The sequence below is a fragment of the Trichogramma pretiosum genome, unplaced genomic scaffold (assembly GCF_000599845.2).
Source record: "Trichogramma pretiosum strain Unisexual culture from Peru unplaced genomic scaffold, Tpre_2.0 scaffold32, whole genome shotgun sequence".
Taxonomy (NCBI): domain Eukaryota; kingdom Metazoa; phylum Arthropoda; class Insecta; order Hymenoptera; family Trichogrammatidae; genus Trichogramma; species Trichogramma pretiosum.
The window spans coordinates 974,623-1,000,754 of record NW_019641641.1 but is presented as its reverse complement, the minus strand read 5'-3'; the positions used below and the strand labels follow the sequence as shown (position 1 = coordinate 1,000,754).

Sequence of the window (26,132 nt, the reverse complement as noted above, 5' to 3'; positions counted from 1 at the left end):
TATAAGCAACATTTACAAGGCTTCTATAAGAGGACAGTGACCAGTGTCAGTGCTAAAGAAGACAAGGAAATACAGAGATGGAACATATGTTGCTACAGTTGGCGCTTTTGTACGAAAAAAATATTCTGTGTACGATTAATACGAGGGTAAGAGTGAAAGGACCTTTCGGAAAAAGATGCTATGTTGTATAAATAATTGAGGCATTTTCTAATACAATTATCAAGTGTGAACGATGATTAGGATGAGTTGTAAATATTATCAAATTAGTCAGCTTGAAAAAATCGAATTTTAATATATAAGGTCAATGTCCCGAATTTCGCTCATGTCCCGATTTTCGCTCAGTTTGTACAAAAATATATAATAATAATTTAATTGCTAAATAAAATGAAATAAAAAAAATATTTTTGCATTCTCTAAGTAATTTGGATTGAAGTATGACAAACTAAATACAAAAACTGAAACTAATTTTGAAGAAAAAAAATAAGTTTTAAAGCGATGTCTGCGTCATGAGTGACATTTTCCGACATCTTAGCATTTGGGCTAAGATATTGCAATTTCAATTTTTATAATAAATCATGTTTAAAGATAATGATCTACTTCGGGAATGTTTTTTTTAATAGTATAATACCTTAGTATTCGATTGTTAAAAATTAATCATCGAAAATTTAAGTTGTTTTATAGTAATGTAGGTGAGCGAAATTCGGTACATGAGATCTATGCTCTGCTGATATTTTCGCTCGCTCCAATCCGTCGCAAACATAACCGCTTGTCCCTAGTGCGACGATACATCGCAGCACGGCTCATGCCGCATGGGTATTTACAGAACTTCGTTTCAATATTATTATAGCAGTTAGAGACACGAAAGTTATTAAATTGATAATTACATTGGTAATTACAATTAATAAAGTATAACAAAAGGAAATATTTCTTCAGAAGTTGCACAATCGTAAGTTTATTTACATATGCTTGGTCTACATAACCTAATTGATATATGTCTAAAATATATTTTATTGAAATGTTTACAGAGTCAAAAAATGGGTAAAAAACGCAAAATAACATCAAGTGACTCTTCAGCAAAAAAGATGAGAGAAAGTTATAGGAATTATAAACAAGAGCAGCTGGCTAATGCACTGACCGCTGTAAAGAAAGGTGTGGGCTTGAGAGCTGCAAGTGTTGCTTATGAGGTACCTTATTCTACGCTGAAAGACAAAAGAGATGGAAAAAGTCAAATTGGAGCNATGATGATGAAGCTATTGAAAACCTGAATGATGACACTGTTTCTCAACCTCCTGTTATTGAATTTAACAAGTTGGAGTTTGTGGAAACGTTAATTGACAAGAATGTTATAACCATGTTTAAACATGCTAAGCAGCGAGATGGTAATTGGTACGGGGAGGAAAAGTACGCTGAATTATTTACTTTCTGGAAACGTTGTGCAGATTCAAAAAGCACCCAGGAAAATAATTCTCATTGTGATGAAGCAGCTCTTCCTTCTGTCAACATCAATGAAAACTATTCCCTTGAGACTTCAAATATCGTGGTAAAAACATTATTAAATTTTTAAAACTAATATATACACCATTTTCTAAAGATAGTTATTATTTACAGTTTAATTTCAATCTTTAGGTCATTTTTAGATGAACAGAGATGTGATGAATTTTATTTTTTATTTTTTTTTTAGTGCAAACAAATTGTTGTTATTGTAATTATAACATTTTTACAAAAAGTGATTAGTGGACACACCAAATAATGTTTCACTCCAGTTAATTTGATAACGTTTTGGACATTTATCTTTAAATTATAGGTCGAGAAAGAAAAAATAGAAGATGAAAATATATTTGTTCGTGAATCGGTAATAAATGAATTTGTAGCTCAAGATGTGGAATTGGTTATAGAATCTGACATAAATTTAAGTGAAATAACCGTCGATGACATGGTAATTGTAGAAGATTCTCCTGAATCAAGTAATCAAGCTCTCTCTAATTGTTTAAGCAATAAAGATACAAATTGTAAAGTTTTAAAGGAAATTGAGCTTAATTCTAATCCATCAACAACTATTAAAAATGAAGGTAATAACTATTTCTTTACTTATATTATTTTATATTTAACATTGTAAATAATGTTTATTTTTTTTTAAATTACAGATGTGAAAAAGCCAGAAGCTCAACACGTTTCCAAAATTTTCAAAGATATTTTATTTTACCCAAAAAAAGAACCAGCTAAACCAGGAAAAAGACAACCAAAAGAAAAAGTTCCAGCAGTTGCAACTGGTGATATATGGAGAAAGTGGAAAAAAGAAAAAGAAGACCAAAAAGATTTAGCTGAAAAAATAAAAAAAGAGAGAAAAATTTTAAGAGAAGCTCGAACTAAGATAAAGCAAGAAAAAGATAAAGAAATAGCAGAAAAGAAAAAGGAGATACAATTAGAAAAAGAGAAGCTGAAAAAACTTGAAGAAGAATCTAAAATGCTGAGAAATAAAAAAATTGAAATAAAGGAAGAGAAATTAGCATTAGTACAAGAAGAAGTTAAAACATTGAAAGATGTTAAAAAATCGAAAGCTGCTACTAAACCAAAACCCAAATCAAAAGCCAAACCTACAGCAAAATCAAAGTCAATACCCAAAAGGAAAAAAGAAAATAAAGAAAACTAAGCTAAAAATAAATTATACTTTTCAATACTAATTTAATTTAGAAGAATGTTATCTAACATTTAAAATACTTTTTATTCTTGTATTCTTAAATATGTAAAACAATATATAAGTTTTCCTACTCTAAATTGCAATTTTATTTACATAACCCTGTCTTGAATAATGGAGCAAAGTCGCTGAGCGAAAATACGGACAGACGTGAGCGAATTTCGGGTCAGTCACGTTGTGCGTGAGCGAAAATAGGTACTGTAAAGGAGCCAGCTTTATTTATATTTTTTCAACTCAAAACCTTCGAAAATAATTTTTCACACGTATCAGTATCATAGCTGGACATGTAAACTATCATTTAAATACACTTATTTTGCCGAAAATTCGTTTAATCTTTTTATATACGCTAATTTCGCTGTTAAACGCCCTTAGCTGAGCGAAAATCGGGACGTTGACCTTAATTGAGGTTCATTTGGTTACTTACTAGAACATTTCCTAATAAAATCAATAATTCAACGAATTCAATATTTCATCATAATTTACACTTTCGTATTATCCCTGATTGCACCTATAAGCAACGATACTGACATAGTGAGGTTGTATGTATTTAGGAAAAAAACTGATTATAAATGTAATAAATTAACGAGTATATTTATAATAATTGAACCAATCAATAGTTAATGAGTTAGTTAGTGTCCAGCTTATTTTTGATCATTTTTAATCTTTTTAATTGGTTTGAAAGTATCTTATTAGTTTTTTTACTTTAGTTTATTAATCAAATATAAATTTTATTGTAAAATATTCTATGCAATTTGTGTTTTTAAATCATGACAGCACTTGTCTTGCTTTGTGTTAAAATCCCTCGTTTTGTGAAAAAAGGCTTATCCGCACTAGTTGGGTAAAGCACTACTACACAACAAGTGTTGTAATGGGAATTCATCCAGAAAAAATTTTTCTTACAATTTTAAATTTATTGTAGCATGAAATAAAACTCAATCAAGAGTAATAGTATCAGCGGATAATTTTAAATACTCCGTGACATAATCACTTCGTCCATGCTCAACTCTAACAATTTTCAGGTTTTTTTTATCAGTTTTCTACCATTGCTTTTGGTGATTCACTTTTCTTTTCAAAGATTCTAGCCAAAATCAAGAGATAATTGGATTGTTTTTTTCCGTAGTTCTTCTTTACAAAAAAACTCTGACTCGGGAAAAGCAGAGCATAAACGAGAGTTACAGTATGATATTTTCAGGTTGACCAAGTATCTCTCCTTGGCGAATTATTCCCAGTACAGTAAATAGCCGAGTAAAAAGATTTGGAGCGACCTACGCACATATGATTTTTTATGATATACTCTTTTCCGTCTAAGTGAGCTGTACTAGTCAAGTAATTACAATATTTACATCATCGCACAACGAGAAAAATGTGAATGTTGATTACTATCGACTACTTATAAAAAAATTGACCATATTTTATTCATATTTACATAGATGCTGTTTGAACTCAATATGTATAAAATTATTTGATAGGGCGTTCAGGAAAAACCTCATCTTAAATTTAAATAGCTAGGAAATACTTTTTAAGAAAATCTTTTTTTGAAAAAATCAGTAGGAATTTTACTTTAAAAAACGTTTATTTTAGGTAAATTAATGCATAATTTAATTTCTGATAGGAATGTAAATTAGGAAAAATGAACTCCTGTATTATAGGATTCCTCTTTAGGTTCCTGTAGGCTCCATTTAAATACTAAATCGTATATGGAGGGGAGAAAACTGCCGTGATGACCACGGGCACTCTGACACCTCCGTAAGATTAACATGGGAAGAGGTGGCGCCCTCATTCGCGCCCCCAGTCTACATGCACGCCACTGACAGTTTTATTTATAAAGCTGCAATAATGATAAGACTGCATCGTATGAAAAAAATCTTAAACAAACAACTGTATCGACGTAAGGATTAAAAAAAAATTAGTTAAGTAATATGTTTGAATTTTCAATCAATCTTTGTTTTTGAACTTTTTTGAGGTATTATTCATCCCTTATGAAATAATAACATGCAAAATTAGTCTTAAACTAGAATAATTTGGTCGAAAAAAAATCTCTTTTCCGAATATTAATTAAAAATGTTTTAATAAAAATCCTAATTTTATCGATTCATATTAGTGTGAACTCATGACTTTCATTTCAAAATAATGTGCAGTTGTCTGTATAGCTCAGCGCATAGCTGAGTTATACGCTGCACGTGTGTATGTACAAGCTGCTACAAAACCATTTGTTAATGTACAAAATGTAATTTATGAACAATTTTTAATCTTTAAGCCAAATTATGATTTCTGTATTTTTCAAAGCAAGAACTACCTCGTAAATCGATTAGAAATATAAATAGTTTTTTTTCTAATAAATACAATACTACAATATTGAGTTCGCGCTTGCGCGAACTAGAGTTGAATTTCCGCTATTGTATGTAACACAAAAGCTACTGACGCTTAACTTGTAATAAAGATTTGAAGCTACACACTCACAGCTATACTTGATTCTCAAAATTACCGAGAGAAATCGTTCCTCGAATCTGAAGTCTTTGATCAATGTTACAGTGTCATCGATTGATAAGACTATTGCTGATGCTGATACATTTATGTCGTTAAATTGCTATTAACCACATACTTCTTGAAATTAACAGATTAATTTTCTCGGATTCTCTTTTCTTATTGATAAATGTCATTGAAAAACTGGATGTAACTGAATGAGCGAAAAAATTTCATCTTTGAAGATAAATCTATTCGAATTTCGTCCACCTTAAGATAATAGCTAATGTGGGCTTATATTATAAGTGATGTTTATTCTCATATGCGTCACTTTCGTAATTAAAGATTTTTATCACACGATGTTGTAATTACAGTCTTTATCGGCTCATGTCTGTAAGTTTCATAGAACAAAAAAAGTAAAAATTTTACAATAATACGAGTAGTTTTTTAAAATTGTTTTTCGTTACTTTTAAATCAGTTGCATCGTGTTTCAAAAAACTAGCATCGTTAAATTAATATTTTTCAACGACATTTACAGCAAGTTTTCAAAGATAAGATGTGTCGATATACAAGCTTCTGGTGTAAGCTATAAAATCATCTAGGATATATAGATATTTAATATGCACTTGATTCACGCATGTATTTATATCCATATGTTTATTACACAGGAAGATAACAAAAGGATTTATCATATAAAAACAATAAATTCTGATATAGAATGATAGTTTGGAGCAGAAAATGAGGTTGTGGAGCATTAGTCATCAAGTCCTTTCAAAATTGAAAACAAATGTATCACTAAAACAGTATTTTCGGTTAAAAGATAGTCAATTCTAATTCTGCAGAAAAAAAGTAGAATATAAAACGGTGGACATTTAAATAAATACTTCTACACTTTTATCTTGGTTAAGTTATTATATTTTACGTAAAAATAAAAGTATTATAGATATCTGAAAGTAGGCGTAATGTTTGTATGAGAATAGTTCATCGCTAGAGCTAATTAGAACTGGTGAGCTGCAGACTACCGTATGGAGGGGATGACCACCTCTTTACTCGGAATCGAGAATGGGGGGATACATACAGTAAATTTGCAGCCAAAGAACGAGAAGGAAAGACAGATGAGAGAGAGAGAGAGAGAGAGAGACGCGCGTAAGAGCGCGCCTCCCTCGCCTGTACAGAACGCACACACAGCAAAGAGACGAAAAGTAAATAGGTAGGGGGAAACAGGTAGAGTGCTCCGTCAACCGGGCGGTCTCTGCTGCTTCTCTCGGGTGAGATCATTTCCTTTCTATTTGTCGGTCTGAGCGCATCGCGGTTGCTGCCGCCGCGCGCGTTGCTCCTCTCTGTCTCTCTCTCTCGGTTCACAGTGTGTAGCTGCGAAAGAAAAAAAGAAATAAATAAATTTCAACTGGTGCGAAACACTCGTAATGTGATATATATATTAAAGTAGTGAGAGTGCAGGTGTTTATACATATACAAGGTGTGCATTGAAAGGTGATTGACTACTGCAAACGGTGATATTGTCTAATATAAGTGCACAAGCTCGATATCTATACGTGTACGTATATAGATATACCTGGATGTATACCTGTATACGTCGTTAAGGCTGTATAAATACAATGACAGATAACTAGCAAAACTCTTCTGCCACGAGATAATGCTTTTGAGGTTCGTACTCTCGTTATTTCTTCTTCTGCAAATTTTCCATCTTTCACGAATTTCAAACTGAACATCTAAAAAGTGTATTGTTATACAACTCAATTGCATTGCTCAAAGACCAATGTTATTTATTTATAGATATCACTGTTGTTGATTAGTCGTTATTATCATATTCTTATTATTATTGTGGTCTGCGTAATCTAACTTGGTCAATCTAAAGTATTATTAATATTATTGTTTAATTCAGAATGAAAATGGATGAATTATGCAATATTTCGCTTCAAAGTAATTTCTTTTTAGTTGTGTTTTTGATATATCTTCTAAACTGTTTTTAATGTTCAAAGAGTCAACGTCACGCCAACTCACAGCATGTTCGAAAGCTCCATGTTTAAATGAATTTTCGATATTTACGTAGAATAATCAGTCATCACTGAAGATGACTGTCAGTTGAAATTAGATAAGATTGAGCCATACAATATTTAAGAATACATTTCATGAATTGGGTTCTGTGAAATCATTTTTTTTTCAATATTATCTGCGCAGATTACCTGCTAGTGCTTTCCACCTGTATTATTTTCAAAATATCACTAGACTAAATGGAGCATTCTGTAGATATGTATCTATTCAATTTGGCCTAGTAAAATGAGCACAAGCTCGATCGAAACCCAATGTCATAAATGTATGAGTTTGTTTATTAATTTTTCTACGAAACTGTAAAAGTTTATAATTTTTATGTATTACAATTAATTCGCAAAAATATTGCACCAACAGAAACTATACTGATTAATTCATCTACATACTTCCAACGAATGAAAAACAGTTTCTTACAGGACACGATTGTTTATAATATGCATGCATTTTATTTTTCCATTCGCCATTGCAATATAAAATAGTTATAGTCGAGTCACAGCATCGAAGGGAAAAAAGAAATTCGATAAAATGTGCGCACACGCTCACGGACTAGTGCAATAAAAGATCCTGTTATAAATTTGCTTGTGGTTCTTCATGCTTAAAAAGTGGCATCCGTTTATGTGGTACTTTTAAGGCAGGGCAGGTTGCAATCAGACGTGACATCAAACGACACGTGCCTGATTCTGGACGTAGCGCGCACCACTCCCGTTTTGTGTGACACTTGTTCTCGTACGCTGATGTTTTTAAAACTAGGCTGCTGCCTGCCTCTGATGCATAATTTTAAAAGGATGTCAAGTTTTGAGAAAAGTCGCGTAGCCAGTCGAAATGTGCTCACCGCCTGGTTATACCAGCTCCGAAGTACTTGCAGTATCCTGTGTCCACCGTTTGCGGGGTCGACCCGGGAATATCACTTGGGAACTGGTTAAGCCGGCTATCGCTATTACAACTCATCACTGTAACAGCTCTGCGCAAAATTAGGAGCCAAATTAAGTTGTCCTTCATTTTAATTATTTTATAACGTGTGATGTTCAGCAAACGTTTTGATATATTCATTTTATTGAGAACAAAATTTCCAATACGTCTATTGATTGGCCAGCTATATAGGGACACTGTATAATGGAAAATGCTCACAATCTATTTGAAAGTATTTCTTGAAGTCACTTAAGATCTCATTAGATATATTATATCAGTATTTTCAAGTATGCATCTCTCAAGCCTTATGCTTGTTTTCAACTGTCCTGTACATAATTAGCAAAAGGATACATCCAGAATCACGATTTTTAAGGACAGATTGAACAAAGTGATGTGGGAAAAAACATAAATAACTTTTGGTTGGTTTAAAAAATGTTGCCACGGAAACAGGGTACAAAATAGTTACGCTTATTTTGACTGCCTTCATTTTTTCCATTTGATTTGATATTCATAGTTTTAAGGTCGTTCTGAAGCCAATGAAAAAATGAAGCTTTTTTAACTAGTTTTTTGAGACTTAGCTTTTGTCTTACTATTTTTAAGAACACCATAGTTTTGTTTAGAAAAGTATTCAGTAAAAGTATCTGTAAAATGATTTTGGAAGTGCTCATTTTTACCCTGGCTTTGGCGTCGCCTTGAATACTCTTGATTCAATATTCAATATGGAGACCTTGGTTGTGTTGTTCTTGCGGTCTCCATAGAGACTTTTAGAAAATCATTCTGTACAGAATACTCGTTTGAAATTGTTTATAACTTCGTAGGTTTTAAAATTCGTCAAGCAAAGCTATTCTTTCCAATCATGTATTGTTATTCTTTTTCTTAATCAATCTAATGATTGAACTTGCAATAACGAGTACACATTGAATCGTGATTGTTCTGATACAAATTGCCACGGGGAACACCCAGTAGAAAAGAAATTCACTCTTCGAGTGATATTATTTCCCGCAAGAATTAATTATTTTTGATATTAGTTTCGTATTTTCTTTCATAAAATAATAAAAGCGTTTCTGTATTCTTTTATTTAAATACATTCATTCATGAACTTTATAAGTATAATTTATAATACATGATGTACACGTAGATACGTATGCATCTAGACTTTTTAGCCTCTTTTTGCTAATTTTAGGTTTACCGTGTACATCATATACAAGTTTTGCGCATGGCTTAGTGTGCATGTAATAATATTGCACATGGTAAAAAGAGCAAAGAAAAAAAGGTCTGGTACTATAGAGAGGTATATATGCGAGTCGCGCGGGCGACGTGGCGTTGCCATTGGTAACAATGCACCCATACAATTACAAAGCTGTACCTTGACTCTTGAACGTTTTTACCTATAGCTCGAGTGAACTTTACTGCGCTGCACTGAGAGTTTATTTATTATAAATTAAGCATCTTATTGTGTTGGTACATAGAGTCGAAAAATTTATTTATAATATATAAAAGCTTTTGAATGAAAATAACTATTCGTAAAATCTGTCCTGAATTATTAATGGCTAAAATCGATAATGAGATACTTTTTACCATTTGGCAAGAACTTTGTATAAATATTATTTCAAGAAGCCGAAGAATAAAATAAGATGGTCTAAAAAGTTGTATTGTTGATCTAAATTCCGTTTATTGTGAAAATATCGAGAGCAGGAATCTTTCGAAAGTCCGGCGATGCTATTGATCGCTACTCGACAGATAAAAAAGGCATTTATTTATATTCATTACCGAATCACTTGTCACTCGTGCGAGTGAATTATCAATTTTTCTATGCTGACTAATGGTTGATAAGATGAGGTGAGGCGAGCATTAGGGAGAGCTCGGACGCAGCAGCGCAGCGAGAGAGGAAACTTAAACTTGACGTCTTGGCGCGTGCGCGCGGAGACTTACGGCGAAGCTGGGGGCGTTTGCTACTCGCAGGCTCCGCCACATCTTCGGAGCGAGCGGAGAAAGGCCAACCAATAGCCGCTTTTAGGTTACGCCCCCATATTCAACATCACTCTCTTTTGTCCAGCATCCCGCCCCGAAAAATATCAAGCTCTATTATCCCTTCTACGCTTCTGCTTTTCTACCTGTGTGTCTTTTTCTTTTACTTGTCCTCCTATTAATTTGTTAATTTTTTTTCACATTTAATACCGTTTGGTGTCAAGTTCTTGTGGAAATTGATACGTAAATCAAAAGTAAAAGTAACCTTCGTATTTACTTCTCCGATATTAATATTATACCGACTTTTTTGCGATTGTAGTGTATGAAATTATCATTCTATCTATTAAAAAATACTCGAGTATAAGAATAAGAGAATATTTATTTACATTTATTACTGAAGCTTTATCTGCAAAGCTCTAAAAAGCACATTTCATCTGCTTTGACTTCGCAGAAAATCATTACGAATAATTCTAATTTACAATGAACTTTCAACTTGTTTCTTTTCCATGCAAAGTCTTATTTTGACCAGTGTAAGAATCAATTTTTGTTTTCTGCAAATGTTAAGAATTAAAAGGATATTGGGGCTATTTAAATTATACTGAATGATCTTAATTACCAGGCTTGAGTTAGAAACAAATTTTAAAAATTGCACATTGTTATAGAGCAATCGTTAAATAATTCGTTATATTTATATTAGTATTCATATACTACTGTTCGAGATAACAATTTTTTAAGCCACTAAAAGATGAATTGTTCAATGGACTTATGAAAATTAAAAAGAGTTTATAAATTTACTGTAATACAACTTTTTATGTCTTTTGGTTTCAGTATTAGAAAAAAAAACATTTAAAACGCATCGCCTAGTTTTTGTTTACTTCTTGAAAACAACAATTGTTACAATCTTAAATTCGGGCGATGCTTCAGATCGATTGGTATATCACTCGAGTATAATTATGTTTTGACAAAATAGTTTTCCTTAAAGGTTACGACATTCGAACAAATTTGAGGATAAAATGTAACACGCCAATTACACAAAAGTATTACGTACAAACAAGTGCGTTTCATAGAAATTTTCCAACAATGAAAAGTGCATTGGGCCGGTAAAGCAAATCCCACCCGAAACCGTAACACGCAAACTAACAATTTAAGATAAAGAAATTGAGGTTCTTTTTTCTTTTAGATTCTCCAAGCGATTATAAATCTATTTACTAATTTAATTTCACTTGAAAATCACGTACGCGCGATGAACGAAATTGTAAGTGTGACACTTTATCTTATAAGAAACTTCGCGATCGCATTGATGAAGGTGCCAAACATCTATCATACGTTCGAGCAATATACGGATTTCATCATAAAAGATTAAGTGATGAGGTTTTAAAAAAAAAATACAGTCATCACGTAGAAAAATGTCTTATTATATTTTTTTTATCGGTCATTTTTCCTCTTGTTATATTTTTTGTGTCTCGATTGATGTATCATAAAAACAATTCAAAGTAACACAAGCATGCACGCGCAGTAATATACTTCTCGAGTTTATCAAACGATTTTTCTCATTAAATTACTCGCACGAGTTATTTACGCGGCGGATTTACATGCATACTTCAGTGTCGATCTTTCGAAATTTAATCTTTCTTTTTTTACTTTAAACAAACGAAGATGTTCACGTGTCGAGGAGATTCTCGGCGCGAAGATTCTCGCGCCTCTTCGAAATAACGTCGCGAGCTCGAGATTATTGCTGAGAAAATGTCCACTTTCAGCGTGCCTCAGTTTTATTATCGGTTCTCGCTTAGTGAGAATCAGTAAAGAATGTATTGATATCCGCTTGAATCACCATCCGATCAATACTAACGCGAGAGAGCCTTTTCATTGTTTCTAGCGATCGATAACAGAACATTTAAGCTTTTATCGCAATTGTACCTGGTTTCTACGAACACTTAATATGTATAATATAACTATATTTCTCGCTCGAGAATCACATATGTTGTACACATCTTTTGTGGGTCTGAATCAACTCGTTGCATGCGTGTGTTACAAAGATAGGTAAAATACGAAATGAGAAGATCAGTCGTTGAACATCCGGTAGACTGCGGATACTGCTTTAAAATTTTTAAAGCACAAGTTAAATCTTTGAGTAACCGTGAACTATTATTGTTTATTTCTCTACTTCTAATGGTTCGTTTGATCAATCAATTAAATATTCAATTGAAAAGCCTCGCAACGAAATAAGTATTAAATTTATTTATTCTTCTTTTTGTTACAGTGACTGCTGAGATCACAACTGATCAATGGTACGACGTGAGTTCTTGCAGTGATAGTCGAACGGATGTTGCATCATCGTCATCAGTAAGTGTTGCTGTGTGTAGCTATATACCGAATGCGTCATTCGCCTTGAAAATCTGCTCACGCACAGAGATCGTCGCAATAAATTTTCCTTCCTCAATACCGAACCATCCTCTCAATCTTCAAGATAAGGCCTCTCATATGCACACGTCATTTTTGTCTCGTCGCTGAAAAAGATAAGATAAACACCTTGACGATCGTATCGAACTCGAACAAGAAACTCTTTAGAGGAGATCTAGCCTATACAAATTAAAAATATTTTTACATCCCGATGTTACATTGAAAACAGCTTCGCGAAACGAGCGCGACAACTTCAATGCTGCCTCGTTCGTCCTTTTCATAATTTAATGTCATTATGTACCAACTTATTACACGATCTGGCACAATATATTAGAAATTTTTTAGAATCGTTGTGCGCGCCTATTTCTCCTCGAGTATTTATGTATTGTTCGGTAAACAAGAACAATAGCCTTAAAAATTTACCATACCATTGTTATTATCTCATCAGTTCACAGTAAATATAGCAGACTGCTGCAACGCGCTCAACGCGACAGCACCTGTACGATGCATCGATGAAAAAATTATGTTTCACATTTTATACTCTCGTTATCTCTGTCATTGATTTGTGGGTTCTTGTTCGCGTTACCACGTGTTTCAATTTCAAATTTTTGAGAAAAAAAGTGATAGCTCGATGAAATTGAGGATTTTGTGAAACAATTTTTAAAGAGATTGTTTTTGGTGAAGTTCGATGGATTTGTCTGGTTGTTAAAAAATATCTTTAAAAACAACCAATATATGTCCATAAAAGTATTTTATCATTATCATCGCGTTAGAAAAATAAGAATAGATCGATCGAAGCCTTGGAAATTAACAAAGGCACAATTTTGCAATTGCAGTACAATTATTTCAAGTGCGAGGTCGAGCTGCACTCGTTCCCGTGCGACGCCGCGACGGATTTGGACGGGAAGCGAAGTGAAGCTTATCTAGCCAGCCCTGGCGGGCTGGCCGAGCCGCCAGAACAGCAGCAGTTGCAGCAGCAAGAAGAGCAACGAGAACGATTGAAGGACCTGCTGCGGAGCATCCAGCAGCATCCTCGCGACAGCTACCTCGAGGAGAGCCAAGCCGAAGTGATCAGCTGGTACGGCAGGATGGCGTTCACGGCGAGCAACGGCCTGAGCGAGCGTCTGCGCGCCGAGCACCACTCGGTCTCGCCGACGTCGCAGCACAGCTGCACCGACTCGGACGGGGGCGGCAGCAGCGACAGCGAGCCACAGAGGCCGGCGCACAAGCGACGCATCGTCCACGACGAGTACAACAACAACGAGGTGACCAAGCGCCAGTGCATCGAGACCGACCGCAACGATCCTCGCTCGCTGCTGCTCGCCGATAAAAAGAGTCAGGAGGAGGAGCAGCAGCAGCAGAGCAGCCAACAGCCTCGATCGGCCAAGCAGCAGCATCAATCGGACTCGGGTCCGCACACGTGCGACATCTGCGGCCAGCAGGACTTTCCCACCTACAAACTGCTCGACGCGCATCTCGAGCAGAGTCATCCGGACGATCCGATCAGTTGCCCGGAGTGCGATGTCGCCTTCAAGAACTATCGCACCTACAGCGTACACAGGTACATGTCGCACTCGAGCTCCACAACGACGACGACGCCGACGCCGACGACGAGGCAGAGCAGCGCCGAGTACAATCACAACAGCGTCGTGGGCTTCTCCGACCTGACCTACGTGGACTTTACGAGCGACAAGTTCCCGTCGATAGCGCGGGCCGCCTGCGAGCGAGCCCGACACAGGCCGTCCTCGAGCGACGAGGCCCACCTCAGCTTCCAGTGCGACAAGTGCCAGCGCGCCTTCCCCTGCCGCTCGGCCGTCGAGGCGCACGAGTTCGACTGCGGCCGGAGATCGCCGCCCTTCGAGCCCGAGCACTCGCGGCGCAACGACTTCTTCGCCGGCCTCGATCTGCAGAACAAGTCGTCGTCGAGCGAGGTCAAGGACAGTCGCGATCTCGCCGACATACAGAGCATCATCTCGGTGACCTCGGGCCCGATTCTCCAGGGTTTCGGCGCCGGTCACCACGGCGAGTTCGATCACGGCCGGCGACGCTCGGCTCACCTGCCCACCGAGATGATGTCGATGAGCTCGGAGCAGCAGCAGCAGCTGCAGGATCAGCACCCCCAGGAGGAGGAGGCGCAGGACGCGTTCGCCGCCGAGTTCCGGCGCATGAAGCTCAAGGGCGAGTTTCCCTGTCGGCTCTGCAGCGCCGTCTTTCCGAATCTGCGCGCCCTCAAGGGCCACAATCGGCAGCACATGAACGTGTCGGCCGGCCAGTCCTATCCGTGCAACATGTGCTCGTACAGCCACCCGGACAAGGCCACGGTGATCAGGCATCTGCGCTCGCACAACGGCGACCGGCCCTACGAGTGCTCGCTCTGCAACTACGCCTTCACCACAAAGGCCAACTGCGAGCGGCACGTGCGCAACCGGCACGGCAAGGTGACCCGCGACGAGATCAAGCGGGCCCTCATCTACCATCCGAACGAGGACGCGACCAACGACAGCAGCCTCGAGCAGAGCTCGCCCCGCAGCGGCTCGCTGCGCGCCGACGACGTGCGCAAGTCTCACATCTACCTACCCGGCGCGGAGAAGCGGCCGGAGATCCACGCCGACAACATCCTCTCCTCGCTCAGAGTCAAGGACGTGGAGGCTGTGGTGAAGGCTCAACGAGCCGTCGACGAGTTCGAGGAGCCGCTGCGCAAGCGACACTCGGACGAGGCAGACTCCCATTCCTCGGACGGCGACGCCGCGGTCGTTCGTTCGGCGGCCAGTCAGGAGGCGCTGATGGATCGCAAGAAAGACAGTCCCATTCATCGCTACTCGAGACTCGACGAGATTCCCTTGGATCTGTCGATGGACGTGCTGGACCTCAGCAAAAAGGCAAAGGCCGCGGCGGCCGCCAAAGCCGTCGACGCGATCGCGATCGGGCAAGACGCCCGGACGAGCAAGAACGGCCTGGAAAATTCGAGCAACGAGCCCAAGGACGTCTACAGCGGTAGCCAGGACCACTTGCTGCTGACTCAAGCGCTTCTCAAAGCCACCAACATGGGAGCTCCCCCCTCGTCGCTCGAGTCCCTCTACGCCAATGCCCAGATGATCTATCGCAACTTGCCCGGTTTCCCGCTGCCGTTCAACATGTTCCCGTTCTTCGCCCAGGATCTCAGTACCAAAGACAAGCCACAGAAGGAGCTGGTGCGCGGCCTACAGACCAGCGGGGGCAGCCTCGTCGAGCCGTCGAGCAACAGTCCCGTCGTCGGACACTCCCTCGGCCACTCGCCCAATCCGATCAACTCCGAGCACAACGACTACGTGGCGCTCATCAATCAGAAGCTCATGAACAAGAGCGGCAGCAGCAGCGGTGGCGGCGGTGGTAGCAGCAGTGGCATGCACGGCAGGGCCGACAAGATCGAGACCTCGCCGTCGTCCAACTCGGTCAAGATGGTCATCAAGAACGGCGTGCTGATGCCCAAGCAGAAGCAGCGCCGCTACAGGACCGAGCGGCCCTTCACCTGCGAGCACTGCTCGGCCAGGTTCACCCTCAGGAGCAACATGGAGCGCCACATCAAGCAGCAGCATCCGCAGCACTGGAGCCAGCGGCCGCGAGGCGGACACTCGAATCGCGGCCGACCACCGGCCAATCCGCCCACGCTGCTTCAGAGCCTCAGGCACTCGCATCTGCCGTCGAGCTATCCGACCCTGCTGCCCAAACTGAGCCAGAGCTACAATTACGAGAAGCACGAGATCTCCGACCAAGTCAAGTACGCCATTCTCACTCAACACCTCAAGTCCAACAAGTCGCTCGAGCACGAATCCGACGAGGATCTCGTTATCGACGAAGAGAGCGTCAAGGAAGAGAAGGAAGGTAACAAATCAAAAGACAAAACTCTGAGCTTGCTGAGAGACAAGTTGGAGTCCGGTATCGTAAATCAGAGTCACGAGGCCGACGGCCTCAAAGTAGAAATAGATACGAAACAGGAGCTGGCCTCGCCGGAAAGCGATAGTAAATTATACAAAAAACGTGCCAACACGATCGAAGACGAGCTCGATCAGTCGAGGATCGGCGAGAAGACGAGCGAGCGCGGGGGCGTCAAGGCGGAGAAGCAGGAGTCCGAGGATCTGGCCAGCGTCTCGGAGATTCTCGACAACGCCTCGCAGAGGTACCAGCAGTTTCAGCCGCAGTACATCAGCGACGAGGAGGGCCTCGTGGCCTCGACGAGCGACTGCAGCGACGACAAGTCCGACTCGTTCAATTCGGGCTCGGGCTCCTCCTCCGGCCGCAAGAAGAAGAAGAAGCTGAAGAAGAAGAAGAAGGCCAAGTCGTCGGCCTACTCGCTGGCCCCGAACCGGGTCCTGTGCCCGTACTGCCAGCGAGCCTTCCCCTGGACCTCGTCGCTGAGGCGTCACATCCTCACGCACACCGGTCAGAAGCCCTTCCAGTGCACCTACTGCTCGCTCCTCTTCACCACCAAGTCCAACTGCGATCGCCATCTGTTGAGGAAGCACAAGAATTGCCTGAATCTGAATCTGATCCGTAATCGGGCGCGCAGCACCTCGTCGCCGGAGGTGCAGGAAGCGGCAAAAGATAGTATTATTAATCAAACGACGACGACGACGAGCAACACTACGACGGCTGCTAACGTCGCCTCGAGCATCTCGGCGTCGCACGGGGCTCTGGCCCTGCGCAACGTTCCCGAGCGCCCCTACAAGTGTCACCAGTGCCCGAGCTCGACGTTTTCCACCCTGGGCAATCTGAAGAAGCACCGCACGACCAAGCATCCCCTCGCGGATAATCAATCGTACACCAAAGCTAACGAGTCAAATAAACTTGATAAACCAAATAAAGCCGAAGACGGCGAAGAGATGGCGAGGGCCGAGGAGGAGGAAGTGGACAAGGTACGATCGTACAGCGTCGAGTCCGACGCGAGCCTTCGAGATAGCCCTCAGCCGTTCGATTATCAGACGGCCGGCCTGGCCGAGTATTCGAGCGCCAAGAGGGACTTCCGGGAGAGCCAAATGAAAGCGAGCAACGACCAGAGCGACTACGACAGCCAATCGTCCGGCGTGTCGGACCACATGGAATCTTCCGGCTCCGTCAAAGCGGCCACGAGTTCCAAGACCTTGATGATGAGCAGCAGCAGCAGCAGTGCCAACAACAACAACAATAACAACAACAGCAGCAGCAACAACAACAACAATAACGCGACGTCGCCCTCGAACAACGACGCGGCGTCCCGCTCGAGACGACAGTCGCCGCATTTGTCGCCGGGCATGGTGAACAGCGACACACCCTTCAAGTGTCACCTGTGCGACTGCGGCTTTCCCGAGCGGCAGGACTGCCTCGATCACATCAGGGACAATCACGAGAAGTCGTACGAGGTGCTGGTCGCCAAGGGCGCCCTCGACATGGAGATCGACGGCGTGGACGAGCTCATGCCGCAACAGCTGGTGGCTCAACAGCAGCAAGCCTCCAACGCCAGCGACGGCGAGGACAAGAAGGGCCGCTTCCCTGACTACAGCAACAGAAAGGTAAGCCAGTCGCTCTCGTTTTCTCTTCTTTTTGTCGAGCTCCAAATTGAGTTAACGTGTTTCGTTTTTGCTCTGGCGTTATTTGCGCGCAGGTGGTATGCGCCTTTTGCATGCGTCGCTTCTGGTCGGCGGAGGATCTCAGGCGCCACATGCGCACTCACACCGGCGAGCGGCCCTTCTCCTGCGACATCTGCTCGCGGCGCTTCACCCTCAAGCACAGCATGCTGCGCCACCGCAAGAAGCACGAGTCCGTCGACTCGAGCATGTACGTGGGCACGAGCGGCGACGAGGACTACTCCATCAATCAGCATCATCATCATCATCATCATCATCATCAGCTGGCACCCGTGACGACGAGTGGCATGCGCACATCACTGCCCCAGGTCGCCGCCGTGGCCACGGCGGACGCCGCCCCAACTAGTCTTACGCACTTCAGCCCCTACGAGAAATTGTCGGCCCTGCAGGGCAAGCTGATGGCCGGCAGCCAGCATCAACAGGCGAGCAGCCTCGACTCCAACGACAACAACGACAACGATTTGATTTCCAATCTTCTAGGCATTAAGGGACACATGGTCGACGAGGTGCTGCAAGCTTCGGCCGACGACGCGGCCAAATTACTCGGAGTCAAGGGAAATCAGGAGTAATTGAGCTTTAGTATATAATCCAATTAAAAGGTTTCTCGTATCTTTTACGTGCTAAATACAAAATAACGAAGGGATGCTATTCTAATCAATGGTCATTGAACTAATAATATGTGTTGTATAAGGCATTTTTTGGACATGATCGTGAATTTTTTTTCTATACTAAAGGCTGAACTTTTACGTTACTAAGTCAGAGGAGAATGATAACGATTGTAATTTGATGATTCCTCGTTGAGTAAAATCCTATTCATACAACGAATCATACAGATTTATCCAAAGATATTAAAATAAAATAAGGTACTATATACAGTCGAATTCTTACATCACTGGAAAGATGATTTTGTAGAATAATGAGCGTACGTGCGTTGATATGCAAAAATGTTTTATCGTGTGAATGTTTATCGATTTGCGAGTCAGTAATTATAGGGTATAATCGAGAAAAAATCGAGGGCGAGTTTAGTTTTAACTCAATGAAAATGAAAAAAAACGTTGCAATTACAGATATATTGCGTTTTGCACCAAATCGAGCATGGAAAGAAAAATAATGTATCTAAATAACGAGTCATGCATCCTAAATACTTGCGCATTTCTTTTCGTTTCATATTTTTAATCGTTAATAGTGAAAAAAAAAATTGACATCGTCGATGATGCGTAAAGAGAGGCGAGTTCGATTAGCTCTCTTTATGGTGTGCAACAAACTCGATGCTGCATGCACAAACTATTATAATGAAGCTCCGCGTCGAAACCCCATTGCACCGATGTCAGCGGGCCTCGTATCACCTTATCGTCTGCGGACTGCGAAGCTTATATTTATATTACGTACAACGTAAATAGATATAACTGGCCTGGCTACATTGATTGTGATAAGAGGCCTGCCGTTACATCAGGGTGTCGAGCACGAGAGGGAAAAGTTCGTATGCGGTTGAATATGTCAAAAAATAATCTTTCTGACTTTTAAAGAGATGACATCTATATTGAATAATTTTTCTCATATTTACTTTTTTGACATTGAGCTTTATTCAAAATAAAATGCACGAAGGTTCATAAAACTTAATATTCAAAATATTACATTTTGCATTTTCTCTATTCTCCGCGTATCCGTCGTTCTATGAAACGATTGCGCTCTCATTTTGGAATATCTATATCATGCATATACTATTACATCAATATTATTTATGTTTGTATTTAGATATTTTTTGTACCAATAGTTAATTACGATGAATTTCTTAGATAGATGTATTATACACGGAGTGAATTATGAATTAAATTCTTCACTGAATAATTTAGAAAAATTTCAACGAGGCAACGATTTGCTACTAATTACGAATAAATGGCAAATTCTATATACATATCTATATATATATGTTTGAGTAAATATTTACACACTCATATATAAATATTTATATATACAAGTAAAAAATGTAACATAATTCAATATTTACAAAAGTATAGCGTGTAAGTATAAAATAATTACATGCAGAGGCAGCCCAAAAGAGCCTTATTAGTTTTAAACAAAAAATGTGTATTTGATGTAATATAAAAAATTAATATTAAATTTTAATGTCGTTCGTTCAAATTCCAAAGAGTGGTTTGTCTTTGGCATACCCGTTTATATATTGTCTATTATTTCAATTAAATATCGACCACTTGCATTACACAATTAATGTGTAAATCTTTGTCGGATAAGTATAGTAAGTATGCCTAAGATTATTAGTGAATTTAATATGTATTCTTCAATGAAAGATTCGCTAATAAGCTCAGGCACTGCACTGATTGGTACATAATTTTACTTATTAAGATTAGCTGGGACTGCGATTTCTTATTATGTTGTACGAAAAAAAGTAAATAAAAAGGTATTCATTTTCTGAACTATACATACTTTTTATTAATAAAACATGCAATATCTCCTTAAAAATATAATCTTAAATAAATCTAAAATGTTTTAATAATATATCAACTTTTTTTTTGATAAGTATCTCAAAAACGAGCTTATAGTGGTTTGACAACAAAAACAAAACCAAAATTGTTTGACTCACTTGAACGATAACAGTCGTCTTCTAAATGCGGAACGTACTAATAAATATCGTTTGCAAGTTATTTCTAAGTAATAAAGGCACTTCATGAACCTTACATTTTGAATGTTGAATATGTTAATAAATGGCAAGAAACTAAAATATTGCGGTATATATTTCGACGACTTTTTTAGGATAATGTTATACATAAGTATTCCAAGCATTCTGATTCCTTGCCTGATTGGCATCCATTCTAATTTTTTCTAATATGTCTTAGTGGAATTTGTCTATATACAATAATTTCCTTTTTGGCAGAAGTGATAAGCTGTGGTGTAAGGTTATTCTTACTTTTATCAAAAGTTACCTAACTATTTCTTGTATAATATAATAGACATTAACATCGATAAAAACATTTTTTATACATTTTATAAATTTTCCAATCAATTTTTTACTACAAAAAATATATGATGCTGTTGCTATTGATGAGCTGTTTTGTTTGATATTATTTGAATTTCAAAGATTTTTACTCAAGAAAACTTTCTTGAAAATCATTGCTTCTAATGCTTAATAAATACGTCAGGGAAAATTGATCAAAATTATGAAAGTAGCAAAAATTCAAACGATTATTCATAAAAATTGTGAAACAAATATACGAGAATTCAGGAGTCTTCGAGTACTTGATTTCTTTAGTGAGTCGAGAAAATTCGAGAGCCGAATAATTTCGGAAACTCGAGTTGTCTTCGATTACTCAGAAAATGTGGTCAAGTCGGGAAAATTCGAGAACTGAATTATTTCGGAAACTCGAGTATATTCGAGTACTCGGAAATCAAGGTTTAGTCGAGTTTTTTCGAGTACTCTTACACCTCAAAGAAAATTCCGATAATTATACCATTTTTTTAATATCAAAATACATTCTATAATTTTAGGGTCTGACTATTCAGGGAAAATTCGTATTCGAAATTGTATAATTGGTAAACGAAACTCCAAAAAATTTCGTGCACGAATTTGCCCTAAATAGCCACTTCGATAATTTTATTTATTTTTTTATAAATGTTTGCACGTTCTTATTTTTTTCTCTATTGATCCAAATATAGGAGTCTCCCTTGATTTATTATATTATTATATTAGTTATATTTGTTTATACTTAATTTAATTTTTTACTGCAATATATTTTTATATTTTATTAAAATATAAATTTAAAAATGATGTTAAATGTATGTGTGTATTCACGTGTGGAGAGTGGAGACTTCTCAATCGACGTCTGCGCGAACACGAACGCGCAGCAGAGCTCAGCAGCTATAAGAAAGTTACCTTGATACTCATAACTCATTACTCGCGCAATGTGCATATCGCATAGGCCATAGACTATGAAATTCGTAAGATTTTTTTCTCCCTCTATGCTGAAGACAAAACAATCCGTCTCAATTATTATAATACTTATTTTGAAAATTACGATAACTGTAGTTACTAAATTCTTAAAAATGTATAAAAATATACAGCCAGTCGATGTTTTTAAAAACAGCGAATTAAACGGTAATATGAAATTGCCGTGGTTAGTACTTTACTTTGACGCACGTAGCGCTTTCCTATTGCGCGTAGTAACACGCTTTTATGCAATTTGTTGCCTATCTTAAAATTTTCACGTAATTTATGGATTCCTGGCTTTCACAAAAGTCAAAGTCTCACTGAACTGTCTGGAAATGTTTCACTCAACACTCAGTATTGCATCAGCCAAGTTTAATTCTAATGGATATTATAAATTTCATTGTGCACATGAATTCATTGTTATATTTTATTGAAGCGAACATGAATATACCCTGTAAAAAGTTTATTTGGCATATGACATCTACAACAGCATTGACAGTAACTGGTGTTTCATCATTTTATTGTTAAAATATCCATTTTCTCCAATAAGTTCATGTAAGTACAATATACTTTTACACTCACACACTCACACACAAATTTTCCACTAAAACATATAAAGTTGCATATTAGTACAAACTGTGGCCTTCTATAGATGATATTTAAATATGTCATGAACAGTCTAATTAAAGATGTCCAATAGCACATGTATAGATCTATATGTATAGATATTAAAGAGCATGTGGTTTAAATCACTTCTGCGCATCTCATATTATGAATACATTTTTGACGTGATCTTCAAAGATTTAAAACTCAAATTTTACTGTTTTTTTAGAGAAGATCATAGTACATTTCTCAGTCGGTATTAGCTATAATTTGTTTAATTTTTAGAAATTTTCAATTTTTGTAAACACTGGTTTAAACATAATAATAGTTAGTCTAAAAGTATCCACGATTGATATTTCAAATAACTCAAGTGTATCATAGGTATACTTACTTAGCTGTTAATAGCTTTATATTAAATTCTGATACTTAGGTATTGAATGTTTTGACTTCTGATTTATATATTATCAAGATTAAAAATGATGCAACAAAAATTTTTATGATTAAATTACGTTCATTGAAATGTTTTGTAATGCAGTATTTGTATTCTTATAAGAAAATCTGGTATTAAAAAATGTACTTCAAAATTAATATTTTAATAATCTGAATATATTCGTTTACAAAATTTTTATTCATCCAGAGGAAGAAACATAATAAAATCAGCGCTATCTTCATGTACATCATGTTTATTATGATACAACACATATTGCGCAATTAGGCATGATAAACAATTATAAAACACTTTACACATTTCACAAATAACAAAGTCATAATAGTTTATTGAAAGTTATAACTTCAATTCTCTAAATTATGTATAATTTATGTTGTAGTACAATGTATCCAGAAAAAACTTCCCCAGTACAAAGATTATTGGAGAGTATGACTGGTATTTCAAACAAGTTAATAAGTCAGAATTCTGGTATATTTGTAAAGAATTTCAATATTATGGATAATCCTTCATCTATAACTATAATTTCAAAAGATTTGCAACAGTTTTATTTGCCACGCAGCAACAAGGATAAACCTTTTTCTTTTTGTACTATGAATTCATATGGTAATAAAATTATATTACTTGCATGATGTCATAGATATATCTATATAAAGAAATGCATGCTCTTCACAGATTCCCTTTCATTGGAAACATTTTTTTGAGAAAAAATATTAATAATTAAAAAAACAAACAAAAGGGAATTATATATAATTTATTTATTTATAAAGGCCTTTCTTTAGATAATTTTTAGCAATAATCATAATTTTCATATCATGTTGCATTTTTATGCTTTTATGCAATTTTTAATTTGAAATTTTGTTTCAACAGCGTCAGCAGCGAATGAAGAAAGAAGTTGTACAGAATCATTACTTCAAGGCAAAATTTATACCAAAAACCAACCGAAAAAACTTAGTCTAATGGATTTTAGATCTTTAATCTTAGAAAAATCACAATTTCTTCTCACAAATTACAAGGACGAAGTAAAAAACAGTATTGTACAAAAATTAGAGCTCAGTAGAAATAATATAGTTAACGATTTACCAACATCTTTAAAGCAAATAAAAAAAACAAAATCACATAGGAAACGTGTGATTTGTAAAAAACCAAATCTGATGATTAGGATAAAATCAAAACAGTGTAAAAAAAGCCAGAAAAAAAAACTTCCAACCAAAACTATTTACAGATTAAGAAGAGTGAACTTAAAAGTAAATAGAGAAGATAATATGGAAACTGCTACAGTTAGTAATTTAATACCTGATGGTATTTCATTGCAGAGTAAAAGAACAAATAATAATTCAACTCTCAAGGTGGATAAGGAAAGTATTTCTAATGCATCTAATACTCAATTTGACAGTTTAAGTTCTAATGAGAGTAGTGATGAAGAAGAAAATTCTGAATTAGATGGCTCAGGTTCTGATGAAGATAGTGATTCATCAGACGATGATTTTGTTGTTTTTAGCAAACAAAATGATGATGGTAATAATGATAAAAAAAATATTTCAATTAACTCAACAGATTCAGATGATAACTTCATCATTTTTAACCATGTAAATGATGATTATGATCAAAAAGATGATGATGACGATGATGATGATGAAGATGAAGATGAAGATGATGATGATGAAGATGATGATGAAGATGATGATGATAATGATAATGATAATGAAATAAATGATTCAATCAACTCTAAAGATTCAGTTGATGGATTCATTGTTTTACAAAATAATGATGATAATCAAACAGCGTGTTGTCAAAGCAGCGGTGCAAATGACGTCCAAAAAAATGAGAAGAAATCAAAAAAAGAAAAAAGAAAAGCTAAGGTATAAAATATTTTTATTAACATTTTTAAAATAATCCTCATCATTATATAGTGACCACAGAAATATAACTTTTTGACATTTTTTATAGGTTTCTTTTGACTTAAAGCCACAAGTTCATTTGATGATCAAATGGGATTTTGCATATCGTAAAGCACGACCCGGACCTTGGGAACAAGCAGCTCGCGACCGAGGACGTTTTGCTCGACGAGTCTCCGACTCGCATAAAGTCCTTGACAAAATACTTTTACCAGCTCATCGTGCACGTATTTTTGAAGAAAGATTCCAAGATACTTCATAAATGAGCGTCAGTCAGAAATTGAAACAAATTGAACTGTGATAAGTTAATATATAATTATTAACTTGTAAACTATATGCATAATTAGTTTATTTATAGGAACAAATTTTATTACGTTAGGAAGTCAATGTGGAATTTATTAAATTGAATTTAGCTTACTGAATAACATCAATTTACCTACAATTAGATTTCGAATGATTATTTTTTTGTACAAAGATTATACTTCATTTTAATATAAATATCATTCTAATGTGTTTTAATGTTTCTATTAACCATTTATAATTGGTCTTGAATTTGGAATAGAAGTATTTGCAATTGTATGCATACTTTTTAAAGTTGAAATAATGAATTTGAAAAAACACATTTCATGTACATCACCGACAGTTTATATAAAATCTTAAGCGTAATTTTCTCTATCTTCTTAGCTGCTGACTGAATTTGTAAATTTTGCTCTTAATTAAAGTAAGAAATAGAGATTATAAATTTTTTATTGAGCTGTTACTACATGATGAAACACATATTTTATTTTAACATAACATAATCAAATAAATGTTTTATATGACTAAAATTGTTAATATGATTACTTATTTATTTATCTTATTGATAGGGAATAATTTATTTTTTATAGCATTAAATACTATTTAAATTTTAAGCATTGCCATGATCTTTAGCCTATATTTTAAAGTATTTTTGAAACTGGAAGCAGGAAAGATAACACAAACCTTTGATTGAAAAAAGAAAAAAAAGTAATTATTTATAATTATCATTGATTCTAGTTCTTATTTCTATAATTCTAAATGGATAACAATATCAGATTCATTGAAATTCGTCACAGCAAAATTATTATTGATTATAATGGTCATATTTTCCGAGTTTTTA

The 26,132-nt window shown here is 37.2% G+C and overlaps 3 protein-coding genes across 4 annotated transcripts; all 3 read left to right on the top strand.

Annotated features, from left to right (window-relative positions):
* The first annotated feature begins 1,249 nt into the window (after positions 1-1,249).
* Positions 1,250-5,380, top strand: LOC111693849. Its single transcript, XM_023459721.1, has 4 exons — positions 1,250-1,540; positions 1,805-2,069; positions 2,145-2,376; positions 5,314-5,380. Exons 1-4 carry the CDS (start codon positions 1,352-1,354, stop codon positions 5,378-5,380), a joined length of 753 nt encoding a protein of 250 aa, XP_023315489.1. The 5' UTR covers positions 1,250-1,351.
* Positions 5,381-6,492: 1,112 nt separating this feature from the next.
* On the top strand, positions 6,493-20,540 carry LOC106652637 (ras-responsive element-binding protein 1). The gene is made up of 4 exons (XM_014371709.2): positions 6,493-6,823; positions 12,366-12,448; positions 13,342-18,030; positions 18,123-20,540. The coding sequence occupies exons 3-4, from the start codon at positions 13,594-13,596 to the stop codon at positions 18,672-18,674; spliced, it is 4,989 nt and encodes a 1,662-aa protein (XP_014227195.1). The 5' UTR covers positions 6,493-6,823; positions 12,366-12,448; positions 13,342-13,593; the 3' UTR covers positions 18,675-20,540.
* Positions 20,541-22,320: 1,780 nt separating this feature from the next.
* Positions 22,321-25,821, top strand: LOC106652515 (dentin sialophosphoprotein-like). 2 transcript variants are annotated; one of them, XM_014371514.2, is made up of 4 exons: positions 22,321-22,603; positions 23,479-23,702; positions 23,967-24,958; positions 25,047-25,821. In XM_014371514.2, exons 2-4 carry the CDS (start codon positions 23,483-23,485, stop codon positions 25,254-25,256), a joined length of 1,422 nt encoding a protein of 473 aa, XP_014227000.1. In that variant the 5' UTR covers positions 22,321-22,603; positions 23,479-23,482; the 3' UTR covers positions 25,257-25,821. The 2 variants fall into 2 exon arrangements, with proteins under 2 accessions (XP_014227000.1, XP_014227001.1); XM_014371515.2 differs by lacking the exon at positions 23,479-23,702.
* Positions 25,822-26,132: the final 311 nt, after the last annotated feature.

Bases quoted from the DNA above. Each gene is read 5' to 3' on its own strand.
- LOC106652515 (XM_014371514.2), top strand. From the start codon at position 23,483: ATGTATCCAGAAAAAACTTCCCCAGTACAAAGATTATTGGAGAGTATG. The intron at 23,703-23,966 runs GTAATAAAATTA...TTGTTTCAACAG, and splicing joins TTGTACTATGAATTCATATG to CGTCAGCAGCGAATGAAGAA. The intron at 24,959-25,046 runs GTATAAAATATT...CATTTTTTATAG, and splicing joins AAGAAAAAAGAAAAGCTAAG to GTTTCTTTTGACTTAAAGCC.
- LOC106652637 (XM_014371709.2), top strand. From the start codon at position 13,594: ATGGCGTTCACGGCGAGCAACGGCCTGAGCGAGCGTCTGCGCGCCGAG. The intron at 18,031-18,122 runs GTAAGCCAGTCG...ATTTGCGCGCAG, and splicing joins CTGACTACAGCAACAGAAAG to GTGGTATGCGCCTTTTGCAT.
- LOC111693849 (XM_023459721.1), top strand. From the start codon at position 1,352: ATGTTTAAACATGCTAAGCAGCGAGATGGTAATTGGTACGGGGAGGAA. The intron at 2,070-2,144 runs GTAATAACTATT...TTTAAATTACAG, and splicing joins AACAACTATTAAAAATGAAG to ATGTGAAAAAGCCAGAAGCT. The intron at 2,377-5,313 runs GCAAGAAAAAGA...TGAAATTAACAG, and splicing joins GAAGCTCGAACTAAGATAAA to ATTAATTTTCTCGGATTCTC.